The sequence below is a fragment of the Cyprinus carpio genome, chromosome B15 (genome assembly GCF_018340385.1).
Source record: "Cyprinus carpio isolate SPL01 chromosome B15, ASM1834038v1, whole genome shotgun sequence".
NCBI lineage: Eukaryota > Metazoa > Chordata > Actinopteri > Cypriniformes > Cyprinidae > Cyprinus > Cyprinus carpio.
Window position 1 is genome coordinate 15393857 of NC_056611.1, and position 19919 is coordinate 15413775.

At 36.3% G+C, this 19919-nt stretch overlaps 2 protein-coding genes across 4 annotated transcripts in view; one reads left to right on the forward strand and one right to left on the reverse strand.

Annotated features, from left to right (window-relative positions):
- Window positions 1–35: 35 nt before the first annotated feature.
- On the reverse strand, window positions 36–5655 carry aldh3a2a (aldehyde dehydrogenase 3 family, member A2a). 3 transcript variants are annotated; one of them, XM_042739422.1, is made up of 12 exons: window positions 4902–5062; window positions 4616–4707; window positions 4251–4439; window positions 3942–4173; window positions 3671–3753; window positions 2999–3207; window positions 2318–2435; window positions 2098–2239; window positions 1857–2023; window positions 1692–1791; window positions 1379–1617; window positions 36–388 (listed from the first exon to the last, which is right to left on the reverse strand). In XM_042739422.1, exons 3-12 carry the CDS (start codon window positions 4410–4412, stop codon window positions 371–373), a joined length of 1470 nt encoding a protein of 489 aa, XP_042595356.1. In that variant the 5' UTR covers window positions 4413–4439; window positions 4616–4707; window positions 4902–5062; the 3' UTR covers window positions 36–370. The 3 variants fall into 3 exon arrangements, with proteins under 3 accessions (XP_042595356.1, XP_042595355.1, XP_042595354.1); XM_042739421.1 differs by lacking the exons at window positions 4616–4707; window positions 4902–5062 and adding an exon at window positions 5521–5655; XM_042739420.1 differs by lacking the exon at window positions 4616–4707 and having other exon boundaries at window positions 4902–5061.
- A 1496-nt stretch (window positions 5656–7151) lies between these two features.
- ulk2 (unc-51 like autophagy activating kinase 2) overlaps window positions 7152–19919 on the forward strand; it is a 30009-nt gene continuing 17241 nt past the window's right edge. Inside the window, 5 exon segments of the mRNA XM_042739423.1 lie at window positions 7152–7940; window positions 10219–10311; window positions 10783–10824; window positions 17465–17497; window positions 18596–18632. Coding sequence (XP_042595357.1) covers window positions 7851–7940; window positions 10219–10311; window positions 10783–10824; window positions 17465–17497; window positions 18596–18632 — 295 coding nt within the window. The 5' untranslated portion in view covers window positions 7152–7850.

Here is a 19919-nt window from a genome sequence, read left to right on the forward strand (position 1 = left end):
GGCATTTATTCAATATGATGCACAAAATCACACTATTAATAGTAGAACATGGGGTAATTTATTGTAGCTTTAATTATTTTGAAAGAATTCAGGTGGTTAGACTCTTATTTGTGTTTTTACTTCATTTTCTAATGCTTGCTATTGACTAATTAATTAAAGCTTTTATAAAACATTACCAAGAGTTCTATGATCTCTATCAGACCATATGATTATTACTTGTTAACGGAAGTCCGAGCAACAATAAAGAATCTATATCATCTGATTCAAACTATGAGTGCTGGACATATTAACATCTTCAATATGCAAGAAATCACATCAACAGCCTTCTGTTGGAGGATGATGGGCCAAAGAGACAAACTTCAGGTTGTCCTTATCGTCGCAAAAACCTCTGCAAAGCATAAAACACAAATAAAACTATTTCATGAGAATTACTTTACAACAGGAGGACAATTCAAGGTATATGTCATTTAAGATTAAGTCAGACAGACACCGTATTTTACAACAATCTAGAGTTTAAAGGTCAAAGGCTTCTATTTTATAGTCTACCTAGGAACAATATAGCAGATATTTAAAGGCATATGAACAGGAACTGATTTTTCCATCTACCAGCTAGGGGGAACTACTTGGCCATATGCTGCAATGTTCTTGCTGCTCAGCTTACTTTTATTAAAAGGGTAAAAATATCTTCAGCCGAGTGACACTTTCACAGAGACAGAGGCTTTCTGTACTACTTCAAACAGCATCAAATATTATAAACACTACAATACTAAAGTTATGGGTGAATAAGTTTTTGTTTTGTTATTTTTCCTGGAAAATGAATACTTTTTTAAATAAATCAAAACTGACAGTAAAGACTTTAACATTGTTTTACAAAATTTGAAATAAATGCTGTTCTTTTGAACTTTCTGTTCATCAAAGGATCCTGTAAAATGTATCACTGTTCCCACAAAATATTAAGCATAACAACTGTTGTGAATGTTGATGATAAGAATTGTTTCTTGAGCCAAAAAAAAAAAAAATCAGTATACAATTATTTCTGAAGGATTATGTGACACTGAAGACTGGAATAACAGTTGGTGAAAATTCAGCTTTTTGCATCATAGGAATAAATAAAATTTTTACATACTCAAAAAAAAAAAAAAAAAAAAAAAAAAATTTAAATTGGAAAAATATTCCAGAAGATTACTGTTTTTAGCCAAAAATTAAACAAAACAAAAAAAATTCACCAACCCCAAACTTCTGATTGGTAATGTCTGTACTGTTTTTGCATACAGTATATTATACTTTTAAACAGTCTAATATTAAATATCCTGTAGGAAACATTATATTTAGCTCTTATTTACTACATTTACCCAAGCCATTTGGAGGAACATCTCACCTGCACCACAAAGGCTGTCAGTGCAGCAAGCGTAGCAACCTGTGCCATCTGACGCCACCGAACCAGATTAACTTGCTTCAAGAGAAAAACACAGGCCCATCGTAACTTCTCTGTTGTATGGGGTGGGTAGCACATCTGATTCACTCCCTCCATGTTCAGCTTCTTAATAAGACAGCTGCGAAGGTGACTTAGCTGATCGAAACTGTATTTGCCATGGTAGCGACCAGTTCCACTATTCCCTGTTACAATTACATAATAAATCAATGTTTTTCTGCTGATTTAGAAATCCATAAAAATGAAAAAAGATACTCACCAACCCCACCAAAAGGCAAATCACTTATGGTGAAATGCACCAGACAGTCATTGGCTACAAGCGCTCCACTAGATGTCTCTGATATCATCTGTTTAATGACCTGCGAGAAAATACAAATTGTTCAATTGCTGTTTTACTGTTGGTGGAAATAATGCATCACTCTACCTTTTTACTGGAAGAGAAAACGTAGAGTGCCAGAGGCTTTTCTCGTTCGTTGATGAACTGAATTGCTTCTTTTAAGTCATTAACAATTACAATGGGTAGAATTGGCCCAAAGATCTCTTCCTGCATCACTTTAGATCCTGGAGTCACATCCCTCAAAACAGTAGGAGCTAAAGCACAAAGAAAAAGATGAACTTATGACAGCATTAAATATTTCTTTAACTTTTGATAAATGAGTGCATACCAATATAAAACTCTGATTCATCACTGTCTCCTCCAATAGCCACTGTGCTGTCCTCTGTAAGTGCCATTATCCTCTTAAAATGCCGCTGGTTAATAATTCGTCCATAGTCTGCAAAGCTCTTGGGGTCATTCGTATAAAACTCCTGCAAGTAAATAAATAAAACAATGAGGACAAAAAGTCACACTGTCAAAAAAGCAATAGCATCTACATGTAAACAAACCTGGATACATTTCTGGATCTCATTAATCACTTTGTCTTGGATGCTGGATTCACAGAGGATGTAATCAGGTGCAATGCAGGTCTGGCCGCAGTTCATATACTTCCCCCAAGTGATGCGGCTAAGGATGCAAGGACATTGGGAAGCAGCATTATACTGAGGAAACTGGTTGATGATTATTATTTAAATTACTTCAAAGGTTCAAAACAGGTCTTGACTGCATTAGAGTTCCATATCAATTCTCAAAATGATTTCAGTTTTATCAAAGGTCCTCACAGCTTATTACCGAAAAAGAACCAACACCCACAAAAACACTGACCGAGTGAATAAATATAAAAAGCATTAGGATAAAAGACAAAATATTACGTTTTTCCCACAGAAATTAAATTTTATTGAAATCACGCTTTCTTTCTCCTGCTCTCTCTCCCATACAAACACACACACACACGTACAGATCAGACACAAAGTGTGTTCCATTTGGCCATAAGTGGACTTTGAAGTTGACTTAGCAAGGTACAGATATTCCGCCAACTTAAAGGGATACTCCACCCCAAAATGAAAATGTTGTCATTAATCACTTACCCCCATGTCGTTCCAAACCCGTAAAAGCTTAGTTTGTCTTCAGAACACAATTTAAGATATTTTAGATTATTTTTAGGTTTATATAACTCAGGGCAGACTCACCGGCAGGCAATTCTGATGTCACAGTTTTTGTCAATATAACAAGGGCTTTTTCCACCCAGTTCTAAAGTAACTGGTGTGAGATGATGAGCTGCTGCTTCCATCACCAGTTTCCCCACCGCGCTGCTCCCGGTGTAGAAGATGTGGTCGAAACGCTGCCTCAGCAGCTCCTGGGTCTCTGGAACCCCTCCTGTCACCACTTGATACATCTCCTGAACAAAGTAATGGAGATGGTAGAATTAAAGGGATAGTTCACCCAAAAATGAAAATTCTGTCATTAATTACTCTGTCGTTCTAAATCATAACAACTTAACTATTTGTTATTTTTGTTTTCTTTGTGCACAAAAAGTATTCTCATAGCTGCATAAAATTACGATTTAACCACTGATGTCACATGGACCATTTTAACAATGTCCTTACTACTTTTCTGGCCCTTGAACGTGTCAGTTGCATTGCTGTCTATGGAGGGTCAGAAAGCTCTTGGATTTCATCAAAAATATCTTAATTTGCGTTCGGAATATGAACAAAAGTCTTACGGGTTCGGAACGACAGGAGGGTGAGTAATTAATGACAGAATTTTCATTTTTGGGTTAACTATCCCTTTAAGCTTAGAATTAAGCAAGTAAAAGGAAAATGGCATTTTAAAAATGACATTGTCATTGAATGAAGAATTACAGGGTCCAGGTAGAGAGGCAGGAGCTCCAAAACTTTGGCTGTGTGAGAGCTCACTTCTGAAGGTTTCACAACTGCAGCATTACCTACAAAAAAATAAAGATCAAAGGCAGCTTTTAGATACGATGATAAAGAAAATACTTTACTTGAAATATAGTGCACAGTTAAGCTGTATGAACTACGTTTGTGACATTTTATGCTGTTTTTTACCTTTAAACATAATAATAATTACATGGCATATTGACAGTCTCAACAAACAGTAGATTTGCTTTACCTGCAGCAATGGCACCCACAAGGGGCTGCAGGGTAACTGCTATTGGATAGTTCCATGCTCCAATGATAAGCACAACACCAAGAGGCTCTGGCTGTATGTACACATCATCTGCAATGGTGAGAAGGTTTTTATTCACAGGACGAGGAGCTGCCCACTCAGCCAGCTTGCTGACAGCCAGATTGATTTCTCCCTCCAAGCCAAGGATCTCAAACAGCTGTGTTGCGTTTGCAGTCTGCGGAAACACAGCTATTAGGTTCAATACAAACAGACATCCAAATAAAACATGCAGAGATCGCAATTTTGATTCACCTTATGGAGGTCTTTTCTCATGGCATTGGCAATGTCTGTTGTTTTCTCTTTAATGAATTGCTTTAAGTTTTGAAGTTGTTTAATTCTGTAGTCCAGTGGTTTAGATCTTCCAGTCAAGAAAGCCTTCCTGGCCTGCTGAACAGCCTGCTGCTCCCGAGACATTTTGGAAAGTCAGTCTAGATTGTGACTCTACAGGCAGAGAAGAATTCATAAAAACAAAGTTGAACAGATATTCTTTCCTAAAAAAAAAACATTAACATTCTAATTCAGTGCAGCATGCATATTTTGCAAGTTGCAACATGTACTATACCCTCTTGAAACGTCTATAACACTTTTATGACATTAGGTTTTCTTATGAAATTTACCTGAAAGATTTCTGTCAGGGGTGTCAAGTACTTGAGTAATCGCACACCATTACATATTTGGGAAAGTTTTTCTTTAGACGAACACTATTGGACTAAAGTAAATACTCTGTAGATTATCACGATGTAGAAGCATTTAACAACAACTTAAGCAAACCCAAACGTATTAAGGGTAATACTCTGCCAAAAGAAGCAACAGGCACGAAAGCAGTAGTGTCTATAAGCAGAACGCTGTATTGAACTTACAATACAGAACTTACAATAAGAAAGAACTTATTGTAGAACTTACAATAACTTTTCTGTTTATTTCAGCTGTTGTCGAATTCGTCTTTTCCATGTGGACTTTCTAGTTGGACGACCTCTGTTTATGTAATTCCGGTGGGTGGAGTTTGTCAGCCTTTTTGGAGTTTGGGATTTTGATTCATCTCAGTGACTCGAATCTTTTGAATCAGTTTACTAAACGATTCGTTCATATAATTTTACCTCGGTTTTGTCAAATTCTGGGAACGACTTCAGCCAAGCAAGCAAAAAAAAAAAATTGTTCAGTTAACATCTGGTTCAATTAACGTCCTACATAATCGGCACATAAGAAATTTATGATTAAACCCGTTACAGAGCTTTGTGTCTGTGATTTCAGACTTTTTCTGAAGCGTGGAAAACCTTAGTATTACATTTTAGAAATTAAATGTGGATCATTTTTACCTCCCTCTAGCACATGTGAGAAAACACGTCTTATTATTTAAGTCTTCCACACTTCAAGTGAAGTGCAATTTCTGTGTACAATTTAAATCTGTAACCTTTGGCGAAAAATTAGACCGTGGGATAATAATAATTGGCAAGGTTGTGATGTCCAAAGCTGCTGAATAAAGGGCAACTTTCAGATGTCTGAAACAGACAGATTACAGTACCTCTGAAGACATCAACATAACTTCACATCATCAATCTGCGTCGGGGTCGTTGTTGTTGTTCTTCTTCTGTGTTTTATGGCGGATAGATTATATGGATGTATACCGCCACCTTCTGGACTAGTGTAAAATTTCAACATTTTAAAAATCTGTCAATAATGCTGATTAACTGTGAAGAATCATGCAATCAATTTTGAATAAATATTTTAATCGACTGATTATACATTTTAGACATTTCATAATCCTCAGTTTCGCATCAAAATGAATTACTCACCTCAACTGACAACTATAAACGGAATGCCTATCTTACATTAACTACATACTTACATAAAGATATACTAAGATCATTAATATAATTGCCACATGTAAACAACCCTACTACCCCGCTCTAAACTGCTAAATGTAGATTTGAAATCTTTTACTTTGATGCCTCACATGGATATGTGAAAGGCATGTTGAGACATGAGTCCCTCAGCATGTGACTTTTTAGTAATAACAGCAACCATGCATGTTCAAACTTATTATTCATCCCATTATCTCACACAGTAGATATCTTGCAATTAAAACTTCTGGGAATGCTGCTCTGCAGAAGTCATTTCTTTCTCCATATTTATGTCTTGTTATCTTGTACAAATATCAAGTCATTAAACATACATTTAATTGAGAAGCAAAATGAATTAAGATAATATGTCTGAAAACTTTATCAAAGATAAGTGAGTTTATGTTTAAAATAAAAATAATAACTGTCAATGGTGTAAGAAAATCAACTTAATTCAAATGGAAAACAAAACAAGTGTTTTCACACAACTGATAGATATTTTCTTGTTTCAAGCATAAGCTGATATTTTTTCCTGCTGAAGTAAATGTATCTTGATTTGTTAATGTTTAGATATTTGAAATGGAAATCGACAAAAATACTGAGAAAGAAAATCTTTATTTTATTGTTATTAATATTATTATTGCAGTCTGTTTCACCACCAGGGGTTGCCAGTGAGGCCTTTAATGACAAAAGTAAACAATTTTGTTTTTATTTGCGCGCCGCGAGGGGAGTACCAAGCGCTGTCATATTGTTTTTGTTCTATCAAAAATAAATTGGCACTGGAGTCTAACACTCTGTGCAGTTATCACTTTTATGTATTTGTTCAACATTATGAATATTTTAAATGCATGTTTTTTCTTGAACATATATTAGGTATAATTACCCATAATCTATCTTTCTTTCTTTAAACTACATTCTGGTGCAAAATTAAAAATGTTAGCTTTTCCACAGCATCCTAAAAATGTCCCTCTCCTTTGTATATTCTAGTGTTTTCTTGTCGAGCTCAGGCTCTGTGATGCGAGTGGGACTATCTCTCGCGGCGGAGGGCGACGCACTCGGCTGCGCGGAGTAACACGTCAGGATGGTCTTCTCCTGTAAGAGATCTCTGTCATTGTAATGCAGCAAGCTGTGATAATGGTCAGCTTCTCAGAACGAACTGAAGATAAACGTTAATTCCCCTTCTCGTAACGGAGCGTGCTTTTAACTTCTTTTCCTGCGTCTCTTAAAACTGACACACTGATGTTGTGAACCACTTGTGGTGAGAGATTGATGTTTTGATGTATTGTTGAGCTGGATAAATGGTGTAACGTTACCCAGCTATCCTATGGGTTTGAAGGAGAGTACCATATTTTTGCAGAAGGACAGATGACTATTGCATTAAACGAATAGGAACGCTTGCGTTTTTTTGTTTTATTAACTGACCTGTCATTATATAAGCGGCACTGCTTGTCTATATGTAAAAGTAGATGTCGGAACACATCTAGATATTATTTATTACGATTTATCTGCTGCGTTGTACTTGTAAATATTGTTGTATTTCCACTGGCTGTCATTTTTAGCCAGCTAGCGATGGGAAACTCAATGACCCACCGCGAGTTAACGAGGCACTGTTACAGTAAGAGAGAGCAACCTCTTTCTTTCCTTTTAAACTGAACTGACATCATGTAGCTTGGAAATTATATAGGTTTAATAATAGCTATTTCATCTAGCTAATGTCTTGTTAACTGGGTTAGAGAGCGACAACGGAACTAATTAGTTATGTGCATCCTGCGCATCTAACGTTAGCTAGTAAACTTCACATTTAGCTATTCCTTTGTTTTGATTCTGACTTCGTCTAGATTTTAAGCCAGACAGCTATTAGGAAACTCTCAAGTGTACTGAATCGTCATTGATAATTTGGGGATGACAGGGTTCTCGGACAGACTGTCGTCTGGATTAACGAGAGTTTGAAGAACTCGTCCCTGACAGCCTCTCCATCACAAGCTGTTGTGTATCACCGGACACCTGCCAAAATATGGAGACGGTGGGAGACTTTGAATACAGCCGAAAAGACCTCGTCGGACACGGAGCCTTTGCGGTCGTCTTCAAGGGAAGACATAAAAAGGTAAATAAGCACAAGACTGGCTCGAGCCCCTGCGACTGAGCATCACTATTCACCGCAAATCGGTCTATCTTATCCTATTTTCATCCCAGTAAGGCATTTAAATCTCACATTTACATGGATTAAATGCATTTTAATAGAGAAATATGGATTTGTGTGGTGCATGCATTGTCATTTTGCACATCTCTCTCGGCCATAGCAGTTCTTGATTAGAAAGCGTGGGTTGTTTTTATGTAACGTGTGCTAGAATAGGTCACATACTGCTGGAGTCATTCATTCATAAAACAGCCTCCGTGAATAAGCCGTCTGACGTCAATAGGACTGACCGGTCTACTTGTACGTTTGGGCGGAGGGACGGGACCCACATTTTGTTATGGATTTTTGTGCTTGATTTTGACATTTCCTAAATACACAAAACACACTGACTGGATGTTATGAGGACATTGCAAGCCGCTTAAACATTATTGCATAAAACTAAAGAGTATCTGTGTTTGCTATTCGTGTCTTTTAAATTACTAGTCCAATAAAATATTCAGTATATATAAAATATTTACTAGAATTTACTAGAAACAATTTGGGATCAATACTGCGTCTCATAAACTAGTATCTTGAGTATAAGCTGGAATAGATACTAGTAACTGTTGGGGTTTGAATTGGAGACTTTGGTACAAATCTGAGCAAAATTGGAAGCCTCTATCATTGAGATCTCGTCTGAAACATGAGACACATGAGATTACATCTCCGGTTTCTCTGTTATCTCATTTGTGTCTAGGAGAAACTACTGAGATATCAAAAAGATCTGATTTGTGGTGTTTCATTCTGACTGGTGAAGTTTGTAGCTGAGCTGATAATATTCTTATATTCTCAGATCTGAAATACTTAGAGTGAAACAAATGAAAAAAAGAAAAAGAAAAAATATAGGCCTAGTACAGGGTCTTGGTTCAGTCCACCAGTCGTTGATTGGATGAAGACTGATCTAATTGGGATTGGAGAAGTCCAACATATGTCACCATAGAGAAGCCTGTTGTTGTGACATTTTAATTAAAAAAAGAAAAGATCAAAAAAATATAAAAACTGTAACATACTGTATGCACAGATAAATTCCCCAAAAAATCAATAACATGCGTTTAGAAATTAGATTTATTTCCATTTCATACTGACTTTAACAGCACTCAAACTCTAGAATGTAGAATGAAAATCAGGCATCAGAACGCTGTTCAGTTCTGTTGAAACCTAGTCTAATCAGATCAAATGCTAATATTGGCCCATACATCTATGGTCAATGATTTATTGTGCATCTGTAGATCATTACAGTTTGTTATCTCTGAATGTTGCATATACTGTATGTTTGTGTGTGGAAATGCTTAGTGTATGCACAGTATGTAGTACAATATCATCCTGTGATTATATATAGTAGGAGTAATCTGATACATATTTATGATCACCTACCTCATCCAAAGCAGGTGACTCATTTGTTGAAGTGAGTCATTTATTTTAGTTTTATAAGTATTTTAAGTTGTTTTATAATAACGCATGCGCTGATTGATGCATTCTAGCTGGGAAGACATGCAGAATGATACAGGACATAAATTAGCTACATATATAAGACATTTATGTTGTGCATTCAGTCTCTCATTCCTTGATTAGATGTGATGTTAAAAGCAGAGACTCTGAATGCTCGTCTTCTGAATGGGGTCAGTATAGAAGCCAGCAGCGTTTTTTCTGGGTTGCCTTCACCACGCTTGGTTGAGTTGAGTGAGGCGAGATGAACGCAGCCAATCTTGCATGCTGCCAGCATTTAGCTATAATAGATACAGCACAGTGTGCTGCAGGAACATCTCCTATTAACCTACATTTACATGAAAAGCATCGTTCTATTCATGGATTTCCACTCTGCATTGGGGACACAGTTTCTTTAAGCTAGTGTGTGGCCCTATGGAATCCCACCTTAAAAAAAAAAAAAAGATTTCCATCCCAAAGGCTAAAATACCAAATATACTCTTCGCTTTATGTGGTACCAGGTCACAAGTTGAGAAATAGATGCAGAATGGATGCAGCATGTTGAAAAGAATTGGCTTTCCTTTTGAAGCAAATGTTAGTTTGTGTTCAACCAAAGACTCCCACATAAAGGGATAACAGTCAGATATTTCAACTCAAATGCTCAAAATTTTAAAAGTAAAAGTAATGCTTCGTAGGTTTCATAGTAATGTAATTAGGCACATGTAACCCCCCTCTGCCATCCCGCCTAATGATAATTGCTCTCTTTGTACAATATTTGCAGAAGACTGATTGGGAGGTCGCCATCAAGAGTATTAACAAGAAGAATCTCTCAAAATCTCAGATTCTGCTTGGCAAAGAAATCAAAATTTTAAAGGTGAGCTGTCATTGTTGGTTTTCTTTTTTTTTTTTTTGTATTAATAATACATTTATTATTTAATGATAACAAAAGATTTCTATTTCAAATCCATGTTGTTGTTGATTTAAAAAAAAATTAAAATGTATCACTATTTCTACAAAACATTCAGCAGCACAACTGATTTCAACAATGATAATATTAAGAAATATTTCTTGAGCACCGAATCAGCATAATTGAATACTTTCTTAAGGATCATGTGACACTGAAGACTGGAGTAATGATGCTTAAAATTCAGCTTTGCCCTCAAATTTCCTTTTAACTTACTTTAAATCTTAATAATATAGCTATTTTACTGTATTTTTGATCAAATAAATGCCACCTTGGTGAGCATTAGAGACCTCTTTTTCAAAAAAGTCTTTCTAAACCCAAACTTCTGATTGTAGTGTATATGCCACAGTATTAAAGACAGGGTTTATTTTTTGTTTACAGGAACTCCAACATGAGAACATCGTGGCGCTGTATGATGTCCAGGTAATGGCACTTTTACTCCTTTATTGCTATAATCTCTGAATGCTTTATCCTTACTAATTCTGATGCCTAGAGCTGTTAGTGCTGTGCTGCTATCCACTAAGAGCTGTGAGGGCCTACAGGTCTGGCCCAGTTCTTATATAACACCACTATTCACATGATAAGTCACATGACCTGTCCTAGACTGAGCCCTTCTGTACATAGCCTGAGACCACTTTGAGAATATCACACACGTTATTCTCTAATGCTAATAAAGTCATTAGAGCGGACATTAATTGCAATTATATAAATCCTAATGCAAAAATACATTGTGTGCAACATTTTGTAAGTCTCTCACAGTGCGTGTTAGAGAATATGTCACTGGCTAGAATGAAATAAGATTATTTCTCAGCATCCTTGGGGCTGAATGCTGCATACCATGCAGAAAATATCAGAAGTCAGCCCGTTTTGTTAGCAAGCTAATTCATCCATCAATAGCCAGCGTTCCTCCTTCTGCTTCCCACCAGCAGGCTCATATAGGGGGAGGGTTTGCCTCCTCTGGAATGGTGTGGGCTGCCATTTCATTGGTCCAAACCCTCGGCTGACAGAGCAGTCACTGTTCTGAAAGGACATTGATGTCTACGGCAGGATCAAGGGCGAAAAGCTGTGGGTTTAATTATGGCTGTTATGATTCAGTCACCTATACATCTTTGACATGTAATGCTTCCCAGTATAGTGAAGAGAGTCTTTAAATATCCTACTCTTTCCACGCAGCATGCTTATATAACACTCCCACCTGACACAGACCTGCAGGACCCCTCATTCTTCAGTTAAACATGCTTTTCTGTATCAGTTTGTGCTGAACGCTGCAGATTTTTGGTCTACTCCAGGAAGACACTTGAGGAGAAGAGTGATTTCATGTGTAATCTATCTCTCCTGCAAGGGCAGATAGGTCTGAGTGCGCTACAGGCTGTTTACATTCATCTCGCTGATCGCTCTTGAAGATATACTGTCTATCTCATTCTTTTAGTTGGCTGTGACAGGTAGTACCAAATTCTGCCCCATTTGGCCCGAGGTGTGTTTTTCCTCCCTGTGCTGAAATAGAGAAGTAGGTGACAGTGGTGACGTACTGTAGCTGTTCATCAGCTGTTTTTGGAGACTCACATGCTGCGTCGCTTGTAGTCAGGCAACCGTAAATACATTTGTGCAATGCTGAGAACTGCTTCCTATGAAATCCTGCCTTCTGAATCACATGGTCAGTCTGACCAAGGTGGAAGATCTTAATTTATCCTGGAAGATTCAAGTCATTCCACCCCTCCGTATTTCAGCTGTTCTTCTTCCAGGAAAAGGCACAGATATCTGAATCATGTAGAATACTCACATGGGTTTGTGCAGGGAGGGTATTTATATAGAGTTTGCATCAGAAATGATATGCAGTCATGAACATACTCTCTGTACTCTGTGTGAACACTTATTGTTACGAAATCCATAAGGCAATGCAAGCAAACATTACCATAAGGTGCACTTTAGTGGGTGTTCAGTGACAAAATTTACATTTCAAGATAAACTGCTCCATCTAAATAAATAAAATATAAAACCAGCACATGAATAAAAAAATCAAGAATAAAAAATGAATAAGTAAATACTACATTACATATCATATATAAAATAAATTAATATATATAAAATAAATTAATATATATATATATATATATATATATATATATATATATATATATATATATATATATTATATATATATATATGTGTGTGTGTGTGTGTGTGTGTGTGTGTGTGTGTGTTTATTTTGGATGTGATTTATCACAATTAATCGATTTGACAATCCTAATATATAGCTCAAGCACTTTTTTTGTTAGTGCAAAGCAAAACAGAATCATTTTTTTCAGTTTATACCTAATGATGAACATTTTTTTGGTATAATAGCTACAATTATACTAAATACTTTTCTAATTACACTAAAGTTCCCCAGTGGCAGTAGCGTTCTTTGTGGTGGTCTTGTTTAGTGCTCACAAAATTAATTTGGATCTCTGTATCTAATATAGACCTTCATTCTTGATTTAATGATCTCACTATCACTTTGCAGATTTGTCACTCTCACTATCACTGTAAATACAAAGCAAGTGGATACCTGCTTGATTACTCCTCAGATTAAATAAATGGCCATTTACCTCAGCGGGCACCAAGAGGCATATACTACAATAAAAAGGTGACCTTTCTCCAGCACACTTCTCCTGATGGCAGCACGGAGCCCTGGGGAATATCGATGGTGCTCCCTTCCGAGCCCAATTACTCTACCGTGGACTGTTTACAATCCACTGTCATTAAAGATGTTAGGAGGATTGACTTTATTTGTACCCAGCCAGACGTGTCTAGTTAAAGCATAGCAACAGGGAGTGCTTGCCCTTTCTCATTTAAGCTATGCTAAAAGAGGCAGCCCTCAGATCCCACTACGCCACATGAAGCATATGCAGTATGGTAGCGCACCAGGCCAGACCTGCAGCTCCGATAACGATCTCATCCCACATGATGAAGAAGTGTGAATGGAGGCTGCTTGTGATTAATGCCGATGTCAGTGCCAGTTCACAAGTGCATGATTGTTTAGAGTGCGTACACAGTGATGTTGAAGCTTTATTGAGCTTTTCCTCAATGGGGATCTGTAGTGATGGAGCTGAAGATATTTCTGCAGCCGTTTTAATTACAGGCTTGCAGTGAGAGCTGAGCAGCTCCAGTCAAGTGCTATTCACTGATGTCCCTGCTCTGACAGAGGGAGGCTGGAGACCTGCTGTAATAACAGGGTGGTGGTTCTTCTTCTGCCTGACATGGGTGTACTTGTGCTTTGCCTTTAAAGGGATAGTTCACCCAACAACTCACCCTAAGAGTTGCACAGTTAGTCAAAATAAAACCAAAATTGCAATATGTCTTAGTGTAATCATAAAATCGCAAAGGCTACAATTTAATAAAAAGAAATATGTGTTTTTTACACACGAAGAGCTGATGATCCAGTGTTTTTCAGTTCTCTTTTAAACCGGCTGTTGTCAACAAAAGAGAAACTTTAAGGGCTGCCTTTATTTTAACAACCAGCCAGAATAAAAGCTTAATGGTTCAGCGTTTGAAAATAATCAATAAATTATTTATATAAATGATTATATTGTTATTATTATGCTGTAAAAATAAAAATATATATTTTTGCAAATATTCTATTTGTTTACACTAGTTTTTTACATTTATTTTTACAATAGTAATATTTCTTATTTATTTATTTAATAGAAACGCTCCAGGTTTGTAGGGCTACACAATTAGGCTAAATTTGTTTTGATTTTATATCAATATGACTATGTAGTAATAATAATAATAATATAATAACATGAGCAATTATTGTTGTTATTATTTTATAGTTATATTGATATATAGAACATTTTGCAGTCTAGAAGCATAGCGCATTTTAAATGGCAATTTATGTAATAAAATCTATGTTTTTTTCTTCATTCAAAGTCTATATAATGTTATATTTTATGTGGAACACAAAGAATTTGATTGATGATTGGATTGATGCATGCATGTCAATGGTGTGAAAGTCAGTAGAGTGTTTGTTGTTTTTGGACCACCGATTTTCATAAAATCAGTTGAAACATTATTCAAACTATACTTTAAAGAAACAGAGAAGTGCTGTTGAGATATGCAAAAAACATGTACATTTGTAAGGAAAGGGAAATTTGTAAGGAGATCAAAGGGACTTGGAAACATGGGAACGAGGAGTGGGCGGGGTTTGAGGCAGGGTAGGAGGAGTCAGACTTGTTTATGAGTCACATATGCATGAGACAATCCTATGTTTCAAAACAAAACTTGAACTTCCTGTTAGAGAACAGTGTGTCCCAAAGGAGGACGAATTGACTTCTTGTCTTCAGTCTTCTGAGAAGGAGGGGAGGGATGAATTTAAATGAATACAATGAGCAGTGAGTGTTGTTTGCAAGGAAGGAAAGAAATACAGCCTGGGAACATCTGGAACCTGTTAATGTTTTCCTCGAGAGCTGCCTTCAGGAACTAATAACTGTTCAGCTAATAGGCCTAGGCTGTGTTCACAATGTAGTATAATACTTTTTGACATTTAGAATCCATTATTTCATCTTTTAGTGTAGTAGTGCTCTCTAAATGTCCGCCCTCATTTCCACTAACATGTCATCAAGTGTAGGTTGTCTGTTTATTTACCAGCACTTCGTGGGCTGTAGACCCAAGTAAATATTAAGTAAGTTATTTGTCTTTATCTCTTTCTTTATCTTTAATACTGTGAAGTTCATGGCCTTGCCACTGGCAATATGATGTGCTGATGTTCCTCACTACCTGTTCCTGCTGATAAACATCCTCTAGTGTGTCATTCAGAGCTCCAGGGACATTGCTTTAGAAACATTCTCATCTGAAAGGACAGTCTGTGTATATGGGCTCACGACACCTCAAGTATTCATTACAGCCCTAGAATGTTCTGTTCCCTCATCATGTAGATAACTAGAAACCGGTTTCTAAGAAGAACACATCCATCTCTCGCAGTTGGTCACACATGTGGTGTTTTTCAAATATTCCTAGAATTTAAAGCCATGCTTTGGCTGGTTTCCACCTTATGTAAGCCAGCATGTCTAGTTATGATGCAATACTCTCACCACCTGGCTGGACCGTGCTGCCTTTTGACTTCATGTCATGCCTGTATTTTCCAGTGTTTTGAAGCTTGTGTTAGCTGTGGAGATATGATTGGAACGCAGCTCTGGAATCTCATAGTTCGAGTTTGTTTTTGGTCAATGGTGCTTTGTTGTAGTGTTGACCCGATACCAAAATTAGGCTTCTGTGAGATAGCAACTTTAATGTATAATTTAGTGATGCAAAAAAAAAAATTGTCCAGTGTTTGGTAACTGTCTGACCTATTTTTTTATCCTTGTTTACATGATAAATATAAATTACATTACCACTGCTCTTAAATCATGATGCATATTGTTATGCAAGAGCCTAAGTGGAATCTCATCTCTTGCCAAAGTAAGGACAATATTGGCAGGAGGAGATCAGGGCGGCACTTGTGTGTTTGGACATGTGATTCTGGACCCATAGCTGTTTGTTTTTCTTTTCCTGCCCACACTTGGTCAACAGTTCCTTTTGCACCTCTCATCAAATGACCCACGTGTTTGTTTGTGCATATCATGCTCAGGGCCATTTGGCTTCAGATGAAGTCACAGATGAGGAGGTCAAGTTTAAGAAATGACTGATATGTGATGGCGAAGTTAATGACGTCCTTGAGTTGATCAACCCCTCCACCCATGAGCTGCTTGTAAATTTTAATTAAATTTTAGAAAGACAAAAACTTTTTTTTTTCTTGAATAACATGGATTAGGAGTGCACTAATATTATAATTGTGGTTGATACTGATAAGCCAATAGTTATATTTGATTAGCAGATATTAAAAGTCTTCAAAATGTATCAAATATTGTGTCTAAATCAAAATTAAACACTAAAAACTAAAATCAATCGTGTTACAGGTACAAGATTACGTTCAGCTGTGTAATTAAATTATTAGTGTTATTAGTAATAGGAATCCACCAGCATGAATGTTTACCAAACACTTCATTTAACCGAAGCCAAAAAGTTTCCGTCATTTAATTTGGTTAACTGAACTCGGTATGTTGTTCAGTGTGCCATGTTCTCATCTGATATTTTAAATCAGTAAAACCGTAGTAAAATGAGCTGCCTCTCGATATTTCATCCAAACTAAATTTCCTTATTTTTCTTCTAACATAAATTTTGGTCATGGTTGTTTCTCATCTATGTTGTGTGTAAAAAATAGACACTAATTTGTCATTGCAGAAGTGCTGATAAAATGACAATAATTTTGGCTATTCAAAACTATTTTGGCCAAAATCAATTGTGTTTTAAAATTTTTTTTTTTTTTTTTTTTTTTTTTTGTTAAGGTTTAGGAATTTTTTTAGTAGCGTGTTGTTTTTTTAATAGCAACTTCATAAGGAGTAGCAGAGATTTTGAGTATTCCGTCATCTTGAATGGGTGAGGTAATGAGATACAGTGAGGAGGAACGAGAGGTAATGTGGGCAAATGGAGTGTTGACCGCTACGACCAACTCTTCCCACATACACTCTCCACAGCCAACCACATATGAGCAGCACATAAAATGGCCGCGCTTTCTTTGTTAATGGCCCAGTCCATCACAACTGCATTAATGGGCTGCCAACATCAGTTCACAGGAAGTTACCATGAATTATAAAATTTTGAGATGGGAATGATGGAGGAAGCTCTGTAGATTGGTGGCTTGCCTTGTTTATTGTAACAGCCCACTTCCTAAAAAAAACCAATGGCTTCGTGTTTTTTATTCGGCCAGCATTCAGAATCTAATTCCTTAAGTATTGACACAGAAAGCCCTAATAGCTGTTATGAGGCTAGTGTGTCTAAACGGTTTCAACAACATGAGGTTTGCATGCAGGGATTTGAAACGTGAGTCGTTTTGAGTTATTTGAGTGATTGGTTTTCTGCAACCACCTGCTTGCTGGAGGATATGTTATTGTGTTGAATGGATTTAATGAAGTTATTGGTTGTTTGATGTTATGTGCGTTGTTTGTTGTTTGATTTATGTTTCTTAATGTCTTTTTTCTTTTAGGAAACGCCAAGTTCTGTATTCCTGGTTATGGAGGTGAGCATAAAGCATGTATTCACCCCTCTTTCTCTCTTCTCTCTCGCTTCTCGTTTCCACATGCTCTTGTTTTTGTCATGAGGCCACAGTGTGCCTAATGTTTCATGGCTATGCTTTTTAGTATTGCCCAACACTGCAGTCTCTGAAGGAGAAACAAACACATGAAGAAGCCAAACTAAAAATATCCGTTCAGGGAAAGCTGCTCTCAAAAACAATTTCAAGAGCTTTAATATCAAGTATCTTTAGTGTGTAATATCAGTCCAACACTTCTGATGTATGTACCTTATGATAATGTATCCTGCTGGCTTTCTGAGTATTGTTTATTGGCAGCTGTGTGTGTGACATGAAGAGGGTGTTTGTGCAAACTTCTGAAACACTCAAAGTCCTCAACACCAGAGCCACTCACAGTTAGTACTCACTGATGCAATTTGCTCTTTGTGCATGCACATGTGTCCAAGTTCTTGGTTTTCCTTTAGATTAAACAGTAAAGCATGGTGCTAGCAAGGTCATGGGTTCAGATCTGTATGTTTTATATAAGAGCATCTCCCAAATGTATACATGTGAATTGAAAATGTTGTGGTAAATAAGGAGTGACTTGTCAGAGATTGATTTCCCTCCTCTGCTCTGAAAATAAGGGAGTCGAGGAAAATATTTTGTAGTTAATAAATTTGGGAAAGTTGTGTAAATGAATGAAATATTAAAAAATATAAATCAGGGTTATTATAGTTAACTAACACTAAAAACTGAAATAAAATATTATAATGATATTATTTACAAGGCGACATTTCTCATTTTCATTTAGTTTAAATTGATATACTAAAATAACGAAAACTGAAATAGTCAATAAAAAAGAAATAAAAAGCAACAAAATTACTAAATAATATTGAAAATAGAAAATACTAAAATTAAGTACCATTTAAATTTAATTTTAGTATATACTAAAATTAAAATGATTTCTTGAGACCTTTTTTTATTTCTTGTTTTCTGCTCTGAAATATTTTAGAGTTAAAAAATGACTCTTTTTGATTACTTCTATAAAATAATATGTATTGATTTTAAAGTTTAGTTTTATTTTTCTCTGTTTGTTTCCTCTTCAAGTACTGCAATGGAGGAGACCTGGCAGACTATTTGCAAGGTAAGCAGCTTGTGAGGTTAACACATCATTTGGTCAGGAGTCTCAAATAAAAAAGCATTGCAACACATTTTAGAAAAGTCCACCTATAAATAGGTTTCTTTGCACATTAAATAAATAGACAGTTTTTATGTCTTTCTTAGTGAGCCAGAGTTGAAGTGGTTGCCTCCAGGGTTCAATCTTAAAACATACTTCCCTCCAACACTCTCAGAGAGACACTATTATCATATACTGTATATTTAAAGCTTTGCTCACATATCCTGTGAAGTCTTTTTGCTGGGTGTTTAGGAACAGTCTTTGTTCTGCCAAAGGAATCTGATTGGTCTATAAACCATGTTTTCACTGAATGTGTGACGCAGAGGACATAATAGAGATGACTCAGGTGTCATTTACTTGGACTGTTACCCCTTGTTATGTTCAGATGGAGTGTTATCTTTGTTTAACCATGACAAATGTCATAGTACAGCAGGTCTCGGCCTCTCACACTTCTCCCCCTGTATAATTATGCAACCGTTCCTTAGTTATACAACCTCACTGCTACTTCAAACACTGTTTTGGGATCCGTACGAGATTCATTATGATCATAATTGCTTTGTTTACAGAGCAGATTGGGTGAAGGGAATCCTCTTAACAGCTCAGTGGATTACTTGGAGCGACATCGCTACATGTAAAACCCCTGAGCAGCTTCTGATTTTAACATTTATTCCAAACAGGGGCTGAGAGAACATGACTGTGATGGTCTCGGATTAGCTCAGAGTAGTGGACATTTTTATTTAAAGGGATTGTTCATCCAAAACTAATTCTGATATTATTACTCACCATAAAAGTGCTCAACAATAAGGATGGCCTATTGGCCAGCATTTAAACCGTGTCTTCATTTTTGTGCACTGAAAATTTAAAACATTTCGAATTCTGCTTTTCAGCTTTTTATCTATCAGTAAGAATGGGTAATCTAATCAGTAATGTTTAACGTGTGTATTTTTCAAATTATTATTAGTTATTTTTATTAGTAGTAGTTGTTTCCTGTGTATTTATAATTACTGTATGATTTATAGGTTTTATCATGTATTTTCTTTGTTTCTTTGTGAAGAAAACTTAAAGGGATAGTTCACCCAAAAATGAAAATTCTGTCATTAATTACTGACCCTCATGTCATTCCAACCTGTAAGACCTTTGTTCATCTTTGGAACACAAGTTAAGATGAAATCCGAGAGCTCTCTGACCCTCTTTAGACGTTCAAGGCCCAGAAAGGTAGTAAAGATGTTTAAATAATCAATGTGACATCAGTGG

Bases quoted from the DNA above. Each gene is read 5' to 3' on its own strand.
- aldh3a2a (XM_042739421.1), bottom strand. From the start codon at position 4,412: ATGTCTCGGGAGCAGCAGGCTGTTCAGCAGGCCAGGAAGGCTTTCTTG. The intron at 2,240-2,317 runs GTTTGTTTACAT...ATTTACTTGCAG, and splicing joins AGATCCAGAAATGTATCCAG to GAGTTTTATACGAATGACCC. The intron at 1,618-1,691 runs GTGAGTATCTTT...TAATTGTAACAG, and splicing joins TTTGCCTTTTGGTGGGGTTG to GGAATAGTGGAACTGGTCGC.